At 38.1% G+C, this 20,686-nt stretch overlaps 3 protein-coding genes across 6 annotated transcripts in view; 1 reads left to right on the plus strand and 2 right to left on the minus strand.

Moving 5' to 3' along the window:
* LOC122076020 (nucleoside diphosphate kinase 2, chloroplastic) overlaps positions 1-2,685 on the plus strand; it is a 5,209-nt gene extending 2,524 nt beyond the window's left edge. Inside the window, exon 7 of one of the 2 annotated variants that reach the window (XM_042641281.1) lies at positions 1,291-1,331. In XM_042641281.1, coding sequence (XP_042497215.1) covers positions 1,291-1,316 — 26 coding nt within the window. In that variant the 3' untranslated portion in view covers positions 1,317-1,331. Of the gene's footprint in view, positions 1-1,290; positions 1,332-2,282 lie in introns of those variants that run through there. The other variant, XM_042641280.1, reaches the window with a different exon arrangement.
* A 1,581-nt stretch (positions 2,686-4,266) lies between these two features.
* On the minus strand, positions 4,267-5,938 carry LOC122076065. Its single transcript, XM_042641348.1, has 2 exons — positions 5,669-5,938; positions 4,267-4,776 (listed from the first exon to the last, which is right to left on the minus strand). The coding sequence occupies exons 1-2, from the start codon at positions 5,760-5,762 to the stop codon at positions 4,532-4,534; spliced, it is 339 nt and encodes a 112-aa protein (XP_042497282.1). The 5' UTR covers positions 5,763-5,938; the 3' UTR covers positions 4,267-4,531.
* A 3,009-nt stretch (positions 5,939-8,947) lies between these two features.
* LOC122077047 (aarF domain-containing protein kinase 1-like) lies at positions 8,948-20,508 on the minus strand. Of its 3 annotated transcripts, none has more exons than XM_042642801.1 (12): positions 20,096-20,508; positions 19,884-20,012; positions 19,309-19,503; positions 18,549-18,641; positions 18,362-18,415; positions 17,073-17,197; positions 16,074-16,184; positions 15,168-15,276; positions 10,693-10,811; positions 9,556-9,709; positions 9,290-9,434; positions 8,948-9,207 (listed from the first exon to the last, which is right to left on the minus strand). In XM_042642801.1, exons 1-12 carry the CDS (start codon positions 20,219-20,221, stop codon positions 9,146-9,148), a joined length of 1,422 nt encoding a protein of 473 aa, XP_042498735.1. In that variant the 5' UTR covers positions 20,222-20,508; the 3' UTR covers positions 8,948-9,145. The 3 variants fall into 3 exon arrangements, with proteins under 3 accessions (XP_042498735.1, XP_042498736.1, XP_042498734.1); XM_042642802.1 differs by having other exon boundaries at positions 18,594-18,641; positions 20,096-20,507; XM_042642800.1 differs by having other exon boundaries at positions 18,362-18,490; positions 18,594-18,641; positions 20,096-20,506.
* Between the last annotated feature and the right edge of the window lie 178 nt (positions 20,509-20,686).

The following is a 20,686-nucleotide window of genomic DNA, read 5'->3' on the forward strand; positions in this document are numbered from 1 at the left end:
CCCCCCCCCCCCCCCTTCCCTTAAACTTAAGGCTGACACTTTGGGAAGATGATATTTCGTGGACCCTGAGGTCAATTCATCCTCAGGGTTTTTGTATCTGGCACATAATTTCCATTCTCTCATCAGGCCAGAGATTCAATCAGTTTCTTACCTTGCTGATTGAGAACTGGCATCATGACTGCCCATGGGATCTTATACTTTTTACTCAATGCTGAACGTGAAGAAACAAAAAACATTGCTGGACAGGGAAAAACCCTAGAGGGGATGCTTAAAATTGCCTTCTTCTGCTTTGATCTATATTCCTCTCTAAAGTTGGTGTTCCATTCAATGGTTTAGATAATTGAATTTGCATCATTTTTTTTTTTTTGGGAGGGGGGATCAGTGATTAGTGACACTGTAGGGATTATAAGGTAGACTTGTGGAGTCAGCATGTGTTTTCTCTTTCTAGAACCAGTTTGTATTTCTAATTTGAACACACAAATGCAGGTCTATGAACCCTTAGACTACCTGCTCAAAGAGACCTAATAAGTTTTTGTACCCATATCTTCATAGAAGTATTGCTATATTTGTATATCAGAGATGGATTTTATCCTTAAAAGCATCACTGGTGAAGATTAGTTGCAGAAGTACAATATAACAATGCTGGACGTAAATTGTTTTTATATATTATCTAGGAGTAATAGATTTATACTAATCTTCTGTCCTAGTTGCTAAGTTTAGTTCATTCTTGTTTCTTTTCGATGCCCCGTTAAATAAATTAATATTTTGTCTTTGTATGAAATAGTTCACTGATTAGATATTTTACAATTACTAGTGATGCTTCATATATGTTCATCCAGTTCCAATATAAAAATCTAGTAGAAGATAAGAACATCAAATAGTTGTTATGCAAGCCCTTTTTAACCTGAAATTATATTTTTGAAGAGCCATGGTTGGGTATGCTCTGCAATGAAACAGCTAAACCCAACCCAAGCTCTGCTGAAATTAGCTTACTCAAAAATGATAGCTCCGGAGCACTCTCTAAACTTTGAAAAGCTCGCACTCTGAGATCCGTTATTAGTGATTGCTTACGAGAAGAGGTTCCAAAAGATATATTCAATAGTTTTGTCTTCTGAAGTATTTCTGTATTTGAGAATTCTACTATTTTGTCTTTTTCAAATTCTGCAACTGATGATAAATGGAAGAAAATTTCAAAGAATTCTTCTGTGGATGAAAGTTATGTGATAACTGTACATTCTTAGATATTTCAATAATCTATGAAATATCTAGTGAAATGGTTCCATATTTCAGAGGCCCTCTGGACAATGATGAATTAGTAGATGCTGCACCTTCCTTTCTACCCTACAAGCATGTATTTTGCAACTTGACTTGAGTCTTTGAGATGTCTGATTGATTTTCTGTTTGCTGCTGTCCAAGTGAGAAAGGCTATCTTGAACTCTTACTTTCCACAATTCACTTGAAGTTCAAGGAGACTTGTGAATGGTTTTGCACTGAGGAAAAAGGACTTGACTGAAACTTTTGCATTCTGCCTTGGGTTCAAACTTTTCTCACTCTATGTTAGAATCTCAAAAAGACAAGGGAGGATTAGGATGATCTTACCCTACTGGGGAGGTATCTGCTTACCATGACAAGAGTGGGCCCAGAGAACCTGATTGATGTTTGATTCCTAGTCGGCCCTAGTCTCCTATATTAGGTAATTGGTGATATACCTGCCTTTCAGGTTAGTAATAGACAGCCAATGCATCCACTTCAGTCCTCTAGCCTACTGGAAACATTTTTCGTTTTAGGGGAATTAATAAGCTGCCCAGTACAGCATCAAAGCATTGGGGGGATGACTTGGAGAATGCTTTCTTCAATAGCTTTGGCCTTGGATAATGTTAGGAATTGTAAGTGCCTTAAATCTTCATTTGGTATTTGGTTACTTTTAAGCAGACCCAATAGTTGTGTGCTGTTCAAATTCTGCTAGAAGATCCTGTAACTACTGACAAAATTAATCGGGGGAGGGAGGATATTCCCCCACCCCTTACCTTTTCTTCCGTTTTCTCCTTTAACATGTATCATCTACATGGATGTCACACTGTGACCACTAGAAAGTGCAGCAGTTCAGTTATGCATGCTATGCTTAATAAGAGCTAATAAAAATTCACCATGTTTGTTTTGATTTGATTAGAAGTTTCATCCCATGTCAGTTGAGAAAACAAGTAATTTTTAAAGGAATCCAGTTCCACTTCTGTATGAAGTTGCATCTTGAATCTTCTTCTGATGTTGTATTTTCTGCACAGCTTTGTGGTTTAAAGAAGGTGATTTATGTCACTGGACACCAGTTCAGGAGCCTTGGCTGCGAGAGTGATCTTCAGGGTGGGCAAATGATTCAATTGAGAATGCAATTTTGGGGAGTTTCATGAGGTTTAGACTGCCCATTTTATTGAGGTTTCAAGCTGCTGATCACAAAAAACTAAACCAAAACTTGTTTCTTTTATTCTCTACTAGAAAATAAGGATGTTGGGAATTTGAAAATTATGATCCCCCACATTTTGGTTGAATCTTCCTATTGGGGAAGAAATTCCTACGCAAAAAGGTTCTAAATAAGAAGTCTGTAAGAAAGTTTTATGCTGCATTCATTTTCTCCGCCGTGGGGGACACTGATGTGCTCTTAATTTAAATGGAGTTAAGTTCAGACTGCAATGCTAATTTTGAATATATGTAAATAGGTACTTAGTTAAGCTCCAGGAGGGTCTTCTGGGTTTATACCATCTATCGTGTGAAAGAGGCACAAAAATCCTCTGCAGGGAGGCAGTGAGTGGCAGTGAGCATCCAATGGTTGGAGTGCATTGTCAGGACCTTCCTAGGTGTTTGATTTTCAGTGACTCATTGCCAGCTGCAGAGGATTTGAGTCAGAGTTCTTTTTACCTGTGGATGCAGATATTCCACTACTCCAGTATCATATGGAAGCATCTAATAGGAGTGGGATTTTTTATTTCACTGGGTCTCTGGAGCAGTGCCTTACTTGAGTAGGGGCTTCGGAGCAATCAAATTACTCTGCGTACTAATGTGGCCAATGCTTCCAAGCACTTGGTTAGTGTTAGGGCGCATGTTAACGTGTTTTGATCTACGACCCCACCTACCGCTTGCTTTTGGCAAAAGAAATGCTGCCAAAACTCACATTTACAGGTCGGGTATAAAACCAACTTAGTCTAATGTAATTAGGGAAAATACGAGTGGAAAATAACTTATAGTTAGTTTACACTTGAACATTAAACCAAAGTCATTTTTTTTTTTTTGGTTACAATCCAGACCCTAAACCTAACGTGGTCGCACTAAATGGTAAAACATCAATTCTTTGATGCTTTACCTTTTCCGGTGATCAATCTTCTCGGCTTCATTCAGGATTTAAGCAAATCTAATTTAACTGCCCCTCCAAAGAGAGGACAAACAAAGGTTAAATCATGGGAAAGTTCTGTGCTACCTATCTTAGTCAAGTCTCCCAAGAGACACTTCTTTCAGCCATTGCTCTCCTTGTGTAGAAAGTAAAGTCTCCCAAAAGAAACGCAATTCTCTGAAAGAATAAGGTAACAAAGAATTATCACGTGGTTTATCCTTCGTTTGTCCTCCTCAAAGGGAGAGTTGGATTCGCATGGGAGATCGAGATCTACGGGTACTACTGGGCGATATGAGATATCCTCCATAGAGACGAGCCGGATTCCATTAACAGTCAAGAATGAAATAAATTGAAAACAATTTGAATAGAAATCGTGAATAGCTCCCTAGATTTCTATTGAAATTGAATGCAAATATCATATACTAAACATCCTGAGAGCGGAGTTATGTGCTTTCGTTGCATCTTCACCTATAATTGAAATTGAAATTGAAATAAATACAAAAGACAGCTTTAAGCTCTCTTTGGTATGATTTCTTTGTGTATTTTATTAATTATTTCTTAAAAATTATTTGTGATAATAAATTATGAACCACGAATAATTTTTATTTTGTTATTATTTATAAAATAGATTATATAATGAGAAAATAAGTTTTAATTTTCACCTTCAACTTTGAATTTTGAACTTCGAGCTAGAGAGATGATAGGATTTGGGTTTTTTTATTGAAAAAGTAAAAAACATATTGAAATTACATATTTACCATTGATTTAAGATAACAAATATCAACATAAATGATTTGTTACCATAAGTCACAAATAGCTTAAGAGTAATTTGTGATTTATGATTTATGATTTATGATTTATTCTAATTTATTATAAATAGAAATAAGTGGTATAAATTATACCAAACACTTGTAAAAATAGAATTAAATCAAATAAATACAAATAGAAATCAAACCAAAGATAGCAACTGAAGCATCTGAGAAATGCAACTGACAATGATTATTTATGCTTAATAAACAGACCCGCAAGGCCACAACAGGTAAAGCCATAGACATCCGCCTCAGCTGCAGGAAGTTGGGACTAAAGGATGCAACATCGATGTCATGAATCCAATCCCATCTCACTTTTCATAAATGAGAAAGAACTGAAGGTTTACTGCTCCATTAATTTTTCTGAGCAGTAATTGGATTGGACCTCGCCAGAACTCGGTGAAGCAGTCGACGATGAAGAACAAGGGACGGCTTCCGCCATCATTGCAGAACAATCATCAGATTGAACATCACTAAAACTTGGAGAAGCAATCGACGATGAAGAAGGGGCCTCTATCTTCATTGCCTTCATTGAAGATGAGCCTAGAGCACGCCTAGAACCAAGTCTTAGCTTCTCGAGCGTCGCCTCTGCAGAAAATGATGCAGAACAAAGTGTCAAATTAATATATCAAACTTGGTAAAGGGCATGCAATTTCTATAGAGAAATTGAACTATTAGATCCACATCAACAATCAACTAGAAATACCATACCATGAATAATCTACGCAAAGAAATTAACCAAAATGACTGCAAAAGAAAGATCTCTAACCCAACTAGCCAAGCAAGCACCCTACCAAAACTTACAGATCAAAATTTACCATTTCTTTGGATTTAAAAAAAAAATTATAATTTAAAGACAAAAACCACTTCTGAGTTCTGTAATTGCCATTCTATATCCTGTCTCTTCCTACAGAGAAATGATAGGAAATGAAGAAATTAGTTTTGAGTATAACTGTTTCTGATTCATTACCCCATATTCTGTAGTAAGTACCAAACATTTCTGTTGTAATCAACTGTGGACATACCAAACTATTCTCAGTATAAAGGATTTACACAGGTTCACAGAGCCAGAAAAACTGCCCAAGGATGAGGAAATGCTGCTACTTCAAATAGCAAAAGATAAGAAAAATTAATAAATAGGAATGAAAAACATTTCTTTTATTAGGGTTTCATTCAATTTCAGCAAAATCAAACAAACCAGCAGCACCCGCGGTATCTTTCCATAGTTTGGACAAATAACCATTAAAATCAAAGAACCCAGCGACCAATTAGAGATCTTGGATCAAGGTCCTGAAGAAATTTTGGTTAAAGGAGGTGTAGGTTACCCAAAAACCTAAATTTACATAAACTTTTAGATTTGAAAAATGAAAAGATTTCAAAGGAAACCATATCGCATACAACATCCAATCAAACGGAACAAAGCAAACAAAACGGAAATCAGAAACATAAACGAATAGAGGAAAAGAATCGGAGATTACACCGTAAATGGAGAGAGCATCATTCTTGCTAATCTTGGGAGAAGGCCTCTCCAAGTCCGAACAATCCAGAGGAGAGGCTCTGACCCTTCCCAGCATTTCTGATCTCTGATCTCTGATCTCTCTCGCTTGATCGCTCCTGAATCTTCTTGTTTCAAGATCCGACCAAAATAAACAAGAATTTAAAAGGGGGGAAAATTTGAACAGTAGTGAGAGCTGTTACGCCTCCATTTTCCAAAATCCAAAGGACGCGCCTGTAGCCAGCGCGGCAACGAAAACACCCAAAAAATAGGAGAAAGCGGGAACCCAAAAACGAAGAAATAGTGGTTCAGTTCAAAACGGCTAGCTTGGTCCGGCTCATTGGTCTGCTTTTAACCCAGTGATTCCATATTAGTTCCAAGAGATCGAAACCGTTTATCGTAATTTTGGTTCGGTTTTATTAAAAACAAAGTCGCTTATTAAATGGTTTGATTTTAAGAAATAAAACCGTTTAAACCTGTCTATTTTGAACCGATTAAAACCAATTTGAATCCCCCATGGGGTAGCACAGTTGGTAAGCAACGAACTTGGTACTAGCCGTAAACTCGGACGTCCTGAGTTTGACTTTTACTAGGCACACGTTGGGCCATTCGCATGGGGGGTGTTTAGTGCTCTTCACTGGCTTTCAGTAAAAGTTGAATGGTTCTTATTCAACCTTGGTATGATCCAATCCATGCAGTTGTGGGGTTAGTAAGGGCCTATCGAACTAGTCAGGCCGAAGGCCTGGATACCCGTTGTTAGCAAAAAAAATTAAACCAATTTGAATCCGTATGTTATTGCACCGTATATATACCAAATCAATTAGAACTGGTTAGTCCTAGCATGGCTCGAGGTGGAGAGTGATAGCAAGGAGCCTGTGGATTATATTTTGGACCACATTCTTATTCCTTCTATTAATGCGACCCAGTTATTTTTGGTACAAGGACTCTCTCTCTCTATCCTTTGTTTTTGTTTCTTTTTCATGTATTCCAAGGGTTAGGAATGCTACTACCAATGTCGCCCTAGTTAGAAAGGCCCTGTCAATCATGTATGTGATGAATTAGCTAGAATCCACTATGTGGCTCCTACAATATATATATATATATACACATTTTCTAGTGTTTTATAGTGGATTTTTATCTTGTAAAATTTTGATTTTAGTTCTTAAGTCATAATTTGAGTCTTGATATTGTGGTTCAATCATAACATCATTAATTTTTTACTGGGCTTCAAAAAATAGATTTGTTCCCAATTGAGCCAAAAATTCTTAACTCGAACTGGCAACAGAAGTGAAATTGAGAATGATAAAAACCAGTTAACCTAAATTGTTTGAAAACCGTTTAATTGGAACTGTTTATTAAGTGATTTTGATTTTAGGACATTGGAATGTTTAACAAACAAGAAACAACTCGGTTTTAATTTTTGCACTAAATATTTTGAACCGCATCAAACCGAATCAATAAACCAAAATCGAACCAATTTAATACCCCTGCTTAGATGTATTCCTACGTGGTAAAAACATCCTCCGCAGTGAGTGTAGTGATGTAATGAGCATTGGATGGTCAAAAAGACCTAGGCATGCATACTCGGATGCTCTCAATCATCTGATACTCACTGCAGAGAATAATCACTTAGCTTGAATCCATTTTATAGGATTGGGTATATAATTAACGTCAAAAAGCCACACATAAACCTCCCTACCACAACCAAGCATGTCCATCTATAGATTCCATTTGGGCGTATGCATCCATAGAGTAATTCACCAAAACAGGTTTGTATCATATTGAAGTTGCAAGTAAGGGTTGGCAATGGGGATTTGATTTCCCTGAACTAGGGGTGTCAACGGTCCGGGTTGGTGCGGTTTCGGTCCAGTTCCACCGGTTTCGGTGTGACTTTGGAACTGACCGAAACCGACCCATTAAGGATTTATCGGTTTCGGTCCGGTGTCGGCTTCGGTGCGGTTTGGGTTCGGGTTGGTACCGGTTTGGATTTATCAAGTTCATTTTGGTTTGGATCAATTTTTTAAACCGGTATGGAGCCATTAGGAAACAACCAAATGCTCAAATGCTGAACTGCTGAACTTCGGTTTCTTAAATCAATTTGTAACCGGGTTGGTTTTGGTTTTTGGTCTAGTTTGGATTCGACTTTCCATACAAATGTATACAAAACTATGCAAATTTTGATTTTTTTAATGAATTTTGGAGTGTTTTGGTTTCTTACCGTTTTGGTTTCGGTTTCGGTCCGGGTTTTGAGCCAGTTTCGGTTTGGTTTCGGGTTCATCCAGTTTTCGGTGCGGTTCGGTTTGGTTTTGGGGTTGCAATACTCGAAACCGAACCGAACCAATAAGGCTCCGATTCGGTTCGGTCCGAGTTGTTATCGATTCGGTCTGGCCGGTTTTACCGGTTCGGTTTAGGAATTGACACCCCTACCCTGAACCCTAACATGCCAGGCCTTCCCCCAACCCCTCCCCCTCCCCCTCTCCCTCTCCCACCCCCTATTTTTTGGGAAAATTACATGATTACCCACTTTTGGATTTATCTTTACAAAATTACCCACTTAAAGTTTAAGTTAACAAAAATACCCAAAATTAAGTTTGAGTTTACAAAACTACCCACTCAAAGTTTTAGTAATAAAAAAATACATGATTATATGTGGAAAATGAAGAATCACTATTTTGGGTAGTTTTGTAAACCCAAATGGGATTTTGGGTATTTTTGTTAACTGAAACTTTGGGTAGTTTTGTAAACCCAAACCTAATTTTAAGTATTTTTGTTAACCAAAACTTTTTGTGAGTAATTTTGTAAAAGGAAAACCCAAAAATGGGTAATCATGTAATTTCCCCCTTTTTTTTTTGGGTACAAAAAGCCGCCTCTATGGGGCTAAAAAACTAACAAGCCCCAAGGGGCAGTAACTGCGGAACAATATCCAACAAAATCCTCAGGAAACAAGGATGCCCAAAGACCCTTGTAAAGGTCATCACCCGATTATCATTTGCAAAAGTTACAACTGAGATTCTAGTCCAACATACTGTGTACTCCCAATATATGTGATATCTTAGCCATAGAAGCAATAATGAAAAATTAATCAATTTGGGCATCAATTTATTTACAAAGCAATTACAGTTTTTGTTTGGGTCAACACAAGATGGAAAATGAACAAGCCAGATGCTAAATGAATGGATTTTGGGGAGGAAAATAAAAAAAGAAGGGGGGGGGGGGGGGAAGAGGGGCATACTAAGAATTATGACTATGTCGTGTTTTTTTTTCTTTTGGCAGTATACTTTCTGGCTGCATAATGCAGGATTTTAACACTTGCTACATGGTCTGATATAGTTGATATTTGTAAAACAAATACAACAAATTACAAGTGCAGAAAAGACCCTTTTTTTTTCTTCTGTCACCCTGGAAAGGAAGGAGGTGGTTGGAAAAAGAAAAGTAATCAGAAGGCTTAATCGGTATATCTAGTCACCCTCTCCGAAATATTCTTCTGAACAATCCATGCTTATGTGCTTCTCTCTTGGGATCATCTGAAATGCCAAAAGAAAGGTGTAATATATTAACATCCACAGTTTGGGAAGGATATTGATGAACTTAAAAAAAGATCAAAACCTTTTAGTCTCCCAGCAGCATATAGTGCTTCTTCTGCGATGGGTCTCCATTGCTCTGCACAGGAGTAGTTCATGCCAAGACCAGCACTGAGTCCTCTCAACAAATGCACTGTGCGGAGAATAGAAAACAGCTCCTCCGGAAAAGTCTTAAAATAAAAAAACACAGTTCAGTTTTAACCACAGCTGAGGAAATGGCATTTGGTTCGACTAGAATGAAGTGGTTTCCCAAGATGTCATGTATTTAGATGTAGACGAATAATTGTATACCTGAACAGCAATTTTTTTGATTGAAGATTCTTCTGAAAAGGGTTGCAACATTGTAACACCAGGAGGCAGTTTTGTGTCGAACATTGTTTGAGCTAACTTCAACATTTCATTTTGTTCATCCTCACATGAGCTTAAGGTTTTTATGCCAAGCTCCCTGCAGAGTGTGGGGAAAAAAAAACATAATTGGTCTTGAGATCATATTAAGCAGTTAGGTAAACCTAATCTGCCAACAGAAAATGGGTACGTGAACGTGGACTACCGAAGGATGAAAGCCACTTGTCAGTCCCAATTAGAAAGATACAAACATAGGCCTATTTGAATCATCCTTGTCGTCTGATCTGTCAAACTCATGGATGCTCATAAAATGTGTATTTAGGGAAGAAGAGGGAGAGGGAGAGGGAGAGGGAGAGGGAGAGGGGGAGGGGGAGAGAAGATTTAGCTATAGGTTTCCAGGAAAAAGGAAACCAGAATATCAAATAATACCAACCATTTAGGCTCTCTTTGGTTTGATTTCTATTTGTATTTATTTGACTTATTTCTATTTTTACAAGTGTTTGGTATAATTTGTAGCACTTATTTCTATTTATAATAAATTAGAATAAATCACAAATCACAAATTACTCTCAAGCTATTTGTGATTTGTGGCAACAAATCATTTATGTTGATTTTTACTACCTTAAATGAGCAAGTGTGCTAAACTATTCAAAATCAATGGTAAATATTAACTTCAGTATATTTTATACTTTTCCAATAAAAAACTCCAAATCCTATCATCTCTCTCGCTCGAAGCTCAAAGTTGAAGGTGAAAACTGAAACCTATTTTCTCATTATATAATCTATTATAAATAGTAACCAAACGAATACTATTTGTGGTCCATTATTTATTGTCACAAATAATCTCTAAAAAGTAGTCAATAAATACAAATAAAAATCATACCAAAGAGAGCCTTAGGTAGCCTATTTCTCTTTTATCCCCAACATGGGATCCATTGACTTATATGATGTTTATTCAGTCAGCCCTGCATCTGCACAATGTCAAAGGCAGCATACTGTCTTTTTGCAACAATTTCTTCTATCGCCGATTATTACTTTTGCTCGCAGCATAAGATTCTTCTATAACATTACAAGATTTAGTACCTATAACTTTGGGAGACCCTCAAAAGGTCGCTATCAGCAATTGCAAGAACAAGATTAGCATATCCAAGTCTCAAGTCTTCGGGGAGATCTTTCACTTGCCCATAGTCTAGCAAAGCAACCTGAAAATGTTGGAAAGAAAAATGAACTGGCCGAATGGACCTAGATTTCCAGGGCAAATTATTACACCAAAAGCTTGTTGCTTGAGAAATACAGTGATCGTGTCCCAGAACTAAATGTAGGTACACAAGCACACACAGGCAACCCCCCACCCCAAACACAGACAACAGCTACCGATTTTCTAGATATGAATAACACACTGCATTAGCTTAGTAACTTAAAGAATTAATTCTGTTAGTGCTAAAATGACCCTCTAACTCTTCATTTCCTGAAACTATCTATACCAACCAATCTGAATTTTCTTGTTCCTTTTAAATACTCAAGCAATCTGGATTTGAATTGTTATCAGATTGATCCGTATCGGTATCATCCAGGACTGAGTGCGGAGAATAACCAACCTTGCCAGTGGATCTGATGATCCACTGTATATTTACCTGGAATCGGTCCTGGCTAATCTCTAGATTAGTTATTGAAACAATGATTATAATGGAAAAACTTGGTCTTCGCCAAATTCTGTTTCACTAACCCAAATATATAGTAAAGTTGATATATGTTATACCATATGCATACTATATGTACCGATTTATATTTCTTTTTCCCTTTCTCAACTGTGAACAGCTGGAGTGGTAAGTGGAGAGATGGTTATAAACAAAACTCAATTCATGAGCCAAGTTTGAAATACAATGCCCAGCCTCTAGTAAAAAGCAAGGATTAATGCAGAAGTTGGCGAGAGATTACTAACTCCCACAATGTTAACCCCAAGTACACAATTAACCGTCCCACGATAGCCTTAAGGTTAGCTGATAGAAAATCGGAGGAATAACACAGAAATAACCAGCAGCAATACTCCATAAATAGAACCTGAAAACAGTAGCAAAATCCAACCGAAAACTGTCCCCAAAGAGAGGAGAGAGAAACCTGCAATTGGGAGAGAGAGAGAGAGAGGTGCGGCTGGTTGTGTGTAGCTCCAATGGAGCTGTACTCCTGGTCGAATGGAGGTCACTTGAAGGCAACAAAAACCTGTAAGTCTGATAGAATTCTGATGGCTGGAATTGAAGATATGAGGTTTCTTGATTTCATCCCTAGGCGAGAGAAAAATCAAGAAACTGCAGAATCAGCAGTGAGATACTTCAGAGGGGCTTCCAACAGAGATCGACTGGTCCTCTGGAAGAGAAGAACCAGTCCCAAAAAGGCCTTGCAGATCAGGCCTCAAACGTATGCAGTAGGGGAGATCGATTGGTTCAAGAATGGGCAGTTCTTGATGATCGATCTTGCAAGGACAGGTCTGAATTCTCTGCGATTAATAGCTGCTGTAATCAGTGAATAGAAACAGAATTTTAACTGCAGAAAATAAGAGAGGTAAGGGAATGTGGGGGAGGAGTGGCTGTCTCGGCCAGGGCTTCTCACCCACAACTATCCCAGTTGTTCTAACATAATGACTGCAATTTCCTTTATTCAAATCTGAAAATATAAGTACATAGGCTCCTCTATTTATAGAGGGTAGAATAGCAATCAAACTACTACTAGGAGCTAGTTTCCCAATAGGACTAGACACTCCTACTTTAACTAGGAGCTAGTTTCCCAACAGGACTAGACACTCCTACTACAACTAGGAATTCAAAATTGGACTAGGAATAATAAACCTATGTGGAAAAGTGGAAAACAAATAGAGTTTCAAGACAATTTGGACTCGACATACCACTTACTTAACTCGATGGGCCCAGTGGGCCCACTAAATAATTAAAAACAATTACTAATTATCCCCCTAGCCGATGGGCCCAATTGACCCTTATTTATACTTAGCCACTCAGGTGGACTAAGTAGGGGTTCGGCTGGCTTCTTGGCTGGACCCTAGCCACTCAGGTGAACTAAGGCTGGACCCTTCTTCCTCTCATAATTGCTTCGATAATGTGCATCTACATCAAGGATAGTGTGAATTCAAGAGATTAGAGCACCTGTCCCACATACTTCCCCATCCCATGAACACTGTACAGTCCCTCTACTACCAATGTATCAAGTATCACAAGAAGTATCAGCCTAATCAGAAATGTCCCTTACCCATATGATACCTAATGAAACAGTTTGGATTGATACAACCTAACATGAGGCAGCAGCAGCCATCACTGACCTGCAGCAATGGTGATGGCGGCGGGCAAAGACAACAGTGACAGCAAACTAGGGCAGCAGCAGTGTCACTGCAAGTGGAGGCTTTCTCCACCAACTTTACTTCCCCTCCCCACTTTTCCCTTTCCCGTTTTATAGCTAGGTAATCTCTACTGTATTTTGCTTCCCATGGAAACTTCTACCACCTAATGTGCCACGTGGAAGGATGATTTGGCAAATCCAACTGTTGAATAAGAAAGGCTCGGTCTAGATTAGTTACACACCAATTTTCACAGCCAAACTCAATCGTCATATCATCAATGTATAGCGATCTTACCCTTGTTTTTAACCATCCATTTGTTTTCTATAAATGTTACGAATCTTCAAAGCTTTATACTGTCACATGGACAACTTTGATTGAGTTCAAAATTGATAGGTAATTAGGTTATCATGGGCCACATGTCACTTGTACATAAAATTTGGGCTTTCACTGATCTGCCACATGGTGGTCGGACCTAATTACGGATTATCAAGGTGTATAATGCTTGAAAACAGTATTTTGTGCGTATCCTAAACATATCCATGTGTTTCTTAAGCGTTTCCTTGTGTATTTTTAGTGTGTCTTGCGTCTCTTAGTATCTCTCCAATATGTCTCTTAAAATCAACCTCCCCATAAGCAAACCGATACTGATACTTTTACATCTTGTCCATTACCTCCCATTAATGGAGAAGTAGTCAAGTAGGTTACAAGTAACTACTCCCAACAGATTACAACTCCAAACAAGACAATTCAAGGCTTGATAATACTCAGAAATAGAGTTGGCAAAACAAAGGAATAAAACCAGAGCTAACCCTACAGAATAAAGACAAATCAGTACAAAAAACCCAGAAAAAAACCCAATTGGCAGGAGAGAGAAAACGGCTGCGATAGGGCAGAAAAGGGAGACCTGCGGCTGGGCCTGTGGAGCTCAGATTCAGCTGAAATTCTGGTCGATGGTAGGCCCCAGTAAGGGTCTAATAACCCCCAGATATGGAAGACTTCTGACGGCTGGTGAGGGAGAGAATCACTTTCTTGATTCCAGACCTGAGAGAGAGAATGTGAGAGAATTCTGAAGGAACAGAAGCTGGACTTCTTGGACAGCTTCCAGAAGAGGACCGAGTGGTCCTATGGCAGCCTAGAACACCCTCTAACAGTGGTTGTTTGTTCTGATCACAGTATGCTATAGGACCGAGTGGTCCTATAGCAGCCTCAAACACCCTCTAACAGTGGTTGTTTGTTCTGATCACAGGATGGGGCAAAGGAGAGAGATCATAGGCTTCAAAACCCCAATTTTAAGGCTGTCCAATTCTGGTTCTGATGGGTCTGAACAGATCTGAACTTCTATCACTTGATTGTCACGGAAATAATAAACACGAACAGTAAACTGAAGTAATAAGGAAGCAAATAACCAAGAGAATTGTGGGTGGGGTGGCTATCTCGACCCAGGCATCTCAGCCACAGCTATCTTGGCTGTTTAGAAGCAATTGACTGCAATAATTCTTTATTCAAATCTAAGAAATAAGAGTACAAGAGCTCCTCCATAAATAGAGGGCAGAAGCTAGCTAATAGCAGTCACATTAGAACTAGGAGTTGTACTCCTACTAGGACTAGACTAAAAACCTAATTGGAATAGGTAATTAACTAGTCACTCAACTAATAGCCACTAATGGGCTGATTACATTGAAATCGATGGGCCCCATGAGCCTTTATTAATTCCTAATAACTTAAACCTTAAGTGACTGAGTCGATGGGCCCATTGGGCCTTATGAACTAATGAAATAAATTAATATATTAATAACCACTTAAGTGGACTTTAAGTGGGGATCGACTAGCCCACTTTGGGCTGGGCTCTCCTCCTGCGGCAGTCCATGATGGATGTGGATCTACATCACCCATCCTGCTCAATCTAAGTGATCTAAATAGTAAACAATTCCAAACTTTAGACTACATCTCCTCAGTGAAGGGGGATAACTCCCTATTTTGTTTTGAATTTTTGTAGCTAAGTAGACATGCACCTCTGGATGAAGTTTGTAAAGGGAAAAATGATGATTGTACTAAAAGTTAAGCAGGAATTATTCTTTAGCAATTAGTTACAACTAATATCCTCTGCTAAATAATAAAACCTCTTTCCACCTTCCTTACATCATAAAATAATATAGAATAGGATGAGAAAGGGAGAGGATTTCATAATAGAAAAAGTTACTAGCCTACTTGCCTCTGAACCCTTACAGATAAGGATATTTCCAGGATGAGGATCTGCATGGAAGAAACCACTCTTCAAGATCATTTGACCATATGCTAATGTCAAGCTTCTAAGAATGTTCCTGTATTTATAGAAGTTTTCATTAAAAGTGTTAATACCATTTTGACATTTGAAAAGAAGCTCAAGCAGGAACCTGAGTTGACTTTCAAATCTCAAGTCCAATTTAAGTTGATAAAAGTAAGCATTCATCCACATACCAAAGAAACATTGAAACAGAGAAGTTACAAGAAGATGAGAGCATATGTGGAAACAAATAAAGACATGGGGGTTTAGAGCATTGAGGATTTGATTGTTATATGTGGAACTCGACCAACCACATACAATACAAGATTGACAAAGAAAGTCATTTTTTTCTTTATTTTTTAATTGCCGTAACTCAATTGGCAAGTTAATGCACGACTCAGCCCCCTCTTCCAGTGGAAAAAAAATCAAATAAAAATCTCAAGCAGTCTCTGGATTGACCAGAGAATGCACTTATTCCAATAGCTGGTTGGGATAAGACTTTGGTGAGTTGAGTTGATTATGCACTTTTTCAAAACCTGCAGCTATTTTTTTCCTCATCTTGGATTTGATCAACAGTAAATAAACATACGTTCCCCTGCAAGAAAACTGTGGAGCCACAACATCAAAACATTCATGCTGAAGGAAGTGAGATAATTTTCTGTAAATGACATTATGAAACCAACGTTTTAAAATAGAAAAGGAAAATAAATCGTTTCCATAAAACATGATGCATATAATCGAAACAAAGAACATTTCGTTACAAATAAGGGGCCGGCATGCAATTATAATTTTAAAAATAGACAAATAAAAAGCAAAGGAGATTTCATACTCCCTAGGATAATCTAAGGGGCTTACTGCTTTGCTACTGCTGCCATCTTACCACCAGGGTTGATTCCTCTTTTAGCCATTTCATCACCAAGATTCAGGATAGGGATTCCATCTACAAACTCCATCACCAAAACTCTCCTAACAAAGAAGTGAACACTTGATCAGATAAAAGGTAAATAAAACCGAAGTCAGTACGCATCATAGTTGTTTCCTCAATGGGAAGTATAATTAAGCTTATGTGTTCATTCTATAGCATCACAAAACCATATATATACTAATAGAAATGGGTTGGTGTAAGGCACTATGACTCAGTAGTGCCACCAAAGAAGTCACATATGTAAAGAGGTAAATAATTTAGGTTCTTCATATTAAAGAAACAAAAACCAGTAATCATCCTTATTCCTAAAGAAAGGTAAACTGGCAAAAAATTAACCAGATAACGACAGGCTAGGGGTGGCAAGACCTGATCTGATCCCCAACCACCCCACTGATTCTGGTTTTGTGCCGGTAGACACATTTTTAAACACCTAGGGAGCTCCAAAAAATTGCCTATCTGCCCAGACTGTAAAATCTGTTAGTCAGTCACATGAAGGTTAAAGATCTTGGCAAAACAATGAAACATGTGTACAAGGGAAGAATTGACTTTCTTCTTCTTCTTTTTTTCTAACATATAGATGGGTCGTACACTATGTTACACCAGAAAAGGGCTAAATTACACAAAGGGAGAAGAGGGGGGTGCCTTTTGCTCAAAGTGAAGACAGGAGAGATGATCCCTGCACCTTCAAGAATACCAACTGCACTAGCAGTAGTCTTCAAGAAGACAAGAACTGGCAACTGAAACATTTCATGCTCTACTATCTAGCATCTAAATAAACATTACATTGGAAAAAGACATGTACTCTCCTAAGACCAGAACTTGTTACAAAAAAAATTAATCTTAAGAAAGACTGAGTGTTGCCTGCGTTAATGTCTCCTTTCTTTTTATTTTTCTTTTTTGGTTTCAAATGAAGGTCTTCAAAAACATACCTTGTTACCATGTCTGGCATCACCCGTGGCACCAAAACGGGAACCTTTTTGTTGTTATCGGAAAGAAAACTTCGTATTTTCTCCATAGCTTGCGCTTCCCTCAGAAAGTCAAATTCAAGTCCGATCTGAATGTTATGCAACCAAACAGAGAACAGGAACAGGATTGATAAGAAGCTTTACATGATCATAATAAGAACTTCTAAAAAAAAAAAAGGACCATTCTAAAGAAAATACACATGAAAATAGACTTCACTGACATAAGAAATCAAACGTGATTACTCATGTAACATGAAGAAGCTTCGACAAAGTTATTTAGATAAACATGGGGGCAAAATGCTTAAAGCAAATAATAAAACCAAAGAGACTGGAGCTTAGCAAGAAACTATAGTTGTCACGGCGTCTAGGCAACCCAAGGCATTGGAGGGGGCCAAGACACAAGGAGAAACCAAGAAGGCACCTGGACCCCTAGGCGCTTGACGACTACACTAGAAACCACATGACAGAAATCCGGTGGGACTCAAATAGATTAATAGAATAATTGATCAACTCTAAATATTGGACACTGCTTCTCTTTCTCATAAGTCATATTTGTCTACACTCATACATATCCATGTTTTTCTGTAAAAGTATTATAATCTATGAAATATTGGTCAAGTACATTCCACTATGCTAATATTAGCAACCTCACTGCATCCGTGCATTTCCAATCAAATCTGATATTTCAATGCTACAGCAGCATTTAGGAATTCATCTAAGCAACATCAGAATCATGCGCTCTTTCATCTGTCGAATCAAAAGAAAGAGGGATCATCCCCTGAATAATCCGCCGACTCAAAGGAATAGACTTGTTCTAGTTCCGGGTAAGTAATATTGAACAGAAGTTTCAACTGGAAATACAATTAGTAGATAACTAAAACAAAATGAATAAAGAAAAGGAATGTTGAACTGCTTGAATAAATAAATAAGGCAAAAAGAAAGCTGGTTGGGCCAACCATGATTCCTTCCTGGTTGGCACACCTATTTGGATGGTAAGATCACTATTCCAGTTCTGTAACATTCACTTGTAACATGTGGCTAACCAATTGAAAGTTCAGATCATTTAGTTGGCACAGCATACTCAACTTGTGTGGAGTTCCTTAATAATAGTGTAACATAGTATGATCACATACTCAACTTGTGTGGAGTTCCTGGCATGTGATTAGACTAGGGTAGTAAAAAGTGAACCAACATACAAGCCCATTTTCTAAATACAAATACTCAAGACAGTCATATTCACCAGGACAGTTTACCTGTTTCTCCATTTCCTTGGTCACAGAGAAAAGATCAAAGTCAACATCCATCTTCTGCAAATAAAGAGCAAAAGCTTGCAGATTACGGATATCTGTCATCATCAGATCCTGAACCCCAGGATGTTGGACCTATTGATTTACAGAGAAGTTAAAAACACCATAACTGTACTCAGGTTGTAAAGCTTACATGCTTACTTTTTTTATATAGGTTATATGTTTCCAATCCCCTCACCTTGACTGCAACATCACTTTTGGTACCCCTTAGTCTTGCTTTATGAACCTAAATCAAGGATAAAAGTTCAGGATTAAAAAGCCATAATAGTATCAATCCCCTTAGAAAACAGTGCACCAAACCAAGCTAGGAAGAACACCTTTGAAAACTCTCCCCCTACCCAAACCCCACCCCCCCCTCCAACCCAAAAAAAAAAAAAAAAATAAATAAATAATCTAAGAAAAATGTAGACCCCTTCACCAGAAGCATTGTCAAGGCCACTCCCTTTCCTGAAAGAGGCAGCACACATAAGAGTACTAGACAATGTAGCCTCTTTCATTATATTCTTGAACATTGCTGCTAAAAGCAAAACTCCCCTGGATTCAGCAATTGGTTTTACAAGGAATTTATTGTTCTGCTAGCATCGGCCTAATTCATTTGTACAAAGTTTTGTTTTATCATTGGTGAACTAGTTTTCCACGTCTACACACATGGAAAAGGATCCAAAAGCTTGATAAAACAATTACAGAGTCTACATGTAAGGCATATGGTTGATCTTCACGATTCCCCACACATATGCTTTACCAACTTTGCCTAGCAATTGGCTCAGACTTTTGATGTCTCCCCATCAGAGAATTGTTCATAAAAATTTTAAGCTTGGGACTTCAACCTTGGAATAATTGCTTAAAATATTCCCAAACCTAATAAATAAAGTTGGCAAGAGGGGTGAGCAAACCTGCGCAATTGAAGCAGAGCCAAGAGGTTCCATGTCAAACCTTTCAAACATTTCAGCAACAGTTCGACCGAATTCCTTCTCTAGCACAATCTGGACCATATCAAAAGGGGTACCAGGGGCTCTATCGCACAATGTAACAAGCCTTCTCACCCATGCAGCGGGTGCCAAATCAGGCTTCCCTAGAATCTGAGCTGCCTGATTCAAAATCTCATCAAGCGCACAATTAGAAAACAAACCAATGGAGAAATAAGAAAGAACACCACAAGCTTCAAATAAGAGGCTGCAGACAGCCAACAGTATCTAGCCATACCTATACTAGAAAGATGATAAAAATCAAATAAATTATTCTAAACTAGGAACCAGCCCAAAACTCTGATTAAACCCACTAACATGCTTGGCTCGCAGAATGAGTTAAAAAGACCACAAAAGCAAAACCCATGACCTCAAATCCTTCTTCTCGTTAACAGTTTCAAAACAGAGAGCAAACATGAAACAAAGAAGAATAAATGGATAAAATTTCAACCAGGAGCTTCCAGCCATACAAAAAAAAAAGAGAGGAGGGGGAAATTGATTACCTTAAGGAAAAACCCACCGAGTTCAGAACACAAGGAATATATCTTCTCGGCTGCAAGTTCATGTTGTGATTCCCACATTGCCTCCATCTTCTTGGTATCCTTCACTAAAGTAACTCGAAACTGGAAAACCTAGCAAAACCCAACCCAAAGAGTTCAATATGTCAACTATTAAATCCAAAACAACGGTCCGCAATCAACACAGAGAGAGAGACCTTGTAACCGGCATAGATATCTGCGGCCCGTATCCAAAACTGAAAGGAGCGGTGCCAAGGTCTAAGGTGGGAGGATATCTTGTCACGTAGATCTTCAAGTTGGAGAGAGGGCATTTTGAACTCCATATCAAGGATTCTATAATAAAGAAAAAAAAGGAAAACAAACAGTAACAGAGACGAGACGAGAAGAACAAGAGATGTATAAAAATTGAATCTGTACGTCCAATTGTCAAGGGTCTTCTTCAATTCTGGATATCTCTTTGAATTCGTACATGGATTAGGGATTACATCTGCAGTAGATTTCTCATTCCTCAAAATTCTTAAAAGTTAGAACTTCCAGACTGAAGAATTGAGGCCTTAATGCGCCCAAGTGGAAGAGAATAGAAAAGAGAGATCTTTGAGTGTGTGTGGCTGTTTGGGAACTGTGACCCACGAAAATCATTCTCGTACTAACTTTTAAGGCTCCATTTGGTATCGTTCTAAAAAAATGTTTCTAGAGTTTTTTTGTTCTATTAGAATGAAAAAATATAATTTTCTGTTTGGTGCACTTATGGTCCGTTTTTGTTTTTTTGAAACAAAAAGTGAAAAAAA

This window comes from Macadamia integrifolia, chromosome 4 (assembly GCF_013358625.1).
Source record: "Macadamia integrifolia cultivar HAES 741 chromosome 4, SCU_Mint_v3, whole genome shotgun sequence".
Lineage (NCBI taxonomy): Eukaryota > Viridiplantae > Streptophyta > Magnoliopsida > Proteales > Proteaceae > Macadamia > Macadamia integrifolia.

Bases quoted from the DNA above. Each gene is read 5' to 3' on its own strand.
- LOC122076065 (XM_042641348.1), bottom strand. From the start codon at position 5,762: ATGCTGGGAAGGGTCAGAGCCTCTCCTCTGGATTGTTCGGACTTGGAG. The intron at 4,777-5,668 runs GTGTAATCTCCG...CATTTTCTGCAG, and splicing joins TGATGCTCTCTCCATTTACG to AGGCGACGCTCGAGAAGCTA.
- LOC122077047 (XM_042642800.1), bottom strand. From the start codon at position 20,221: ATGGAGTTCAAAATGCCCTCTCTCCAACTTGAAGATCTACGTGACAAG. The intron at 19,504-19,883 runs GTAATCAATTTC...ATTTTGAATCAG, and splicing joins TCGGTGGGTTTTTCCTTAAG to GCAGCTCAGATTCTAGGGAA. The intron at 9,208-9,289 runs GTTTTGATCTTT...TTGGCATTTCAG, and splicing joins TGCTGCTGGGAGACTAAAAG to ATGATCCCAAGAGAGAAGCA.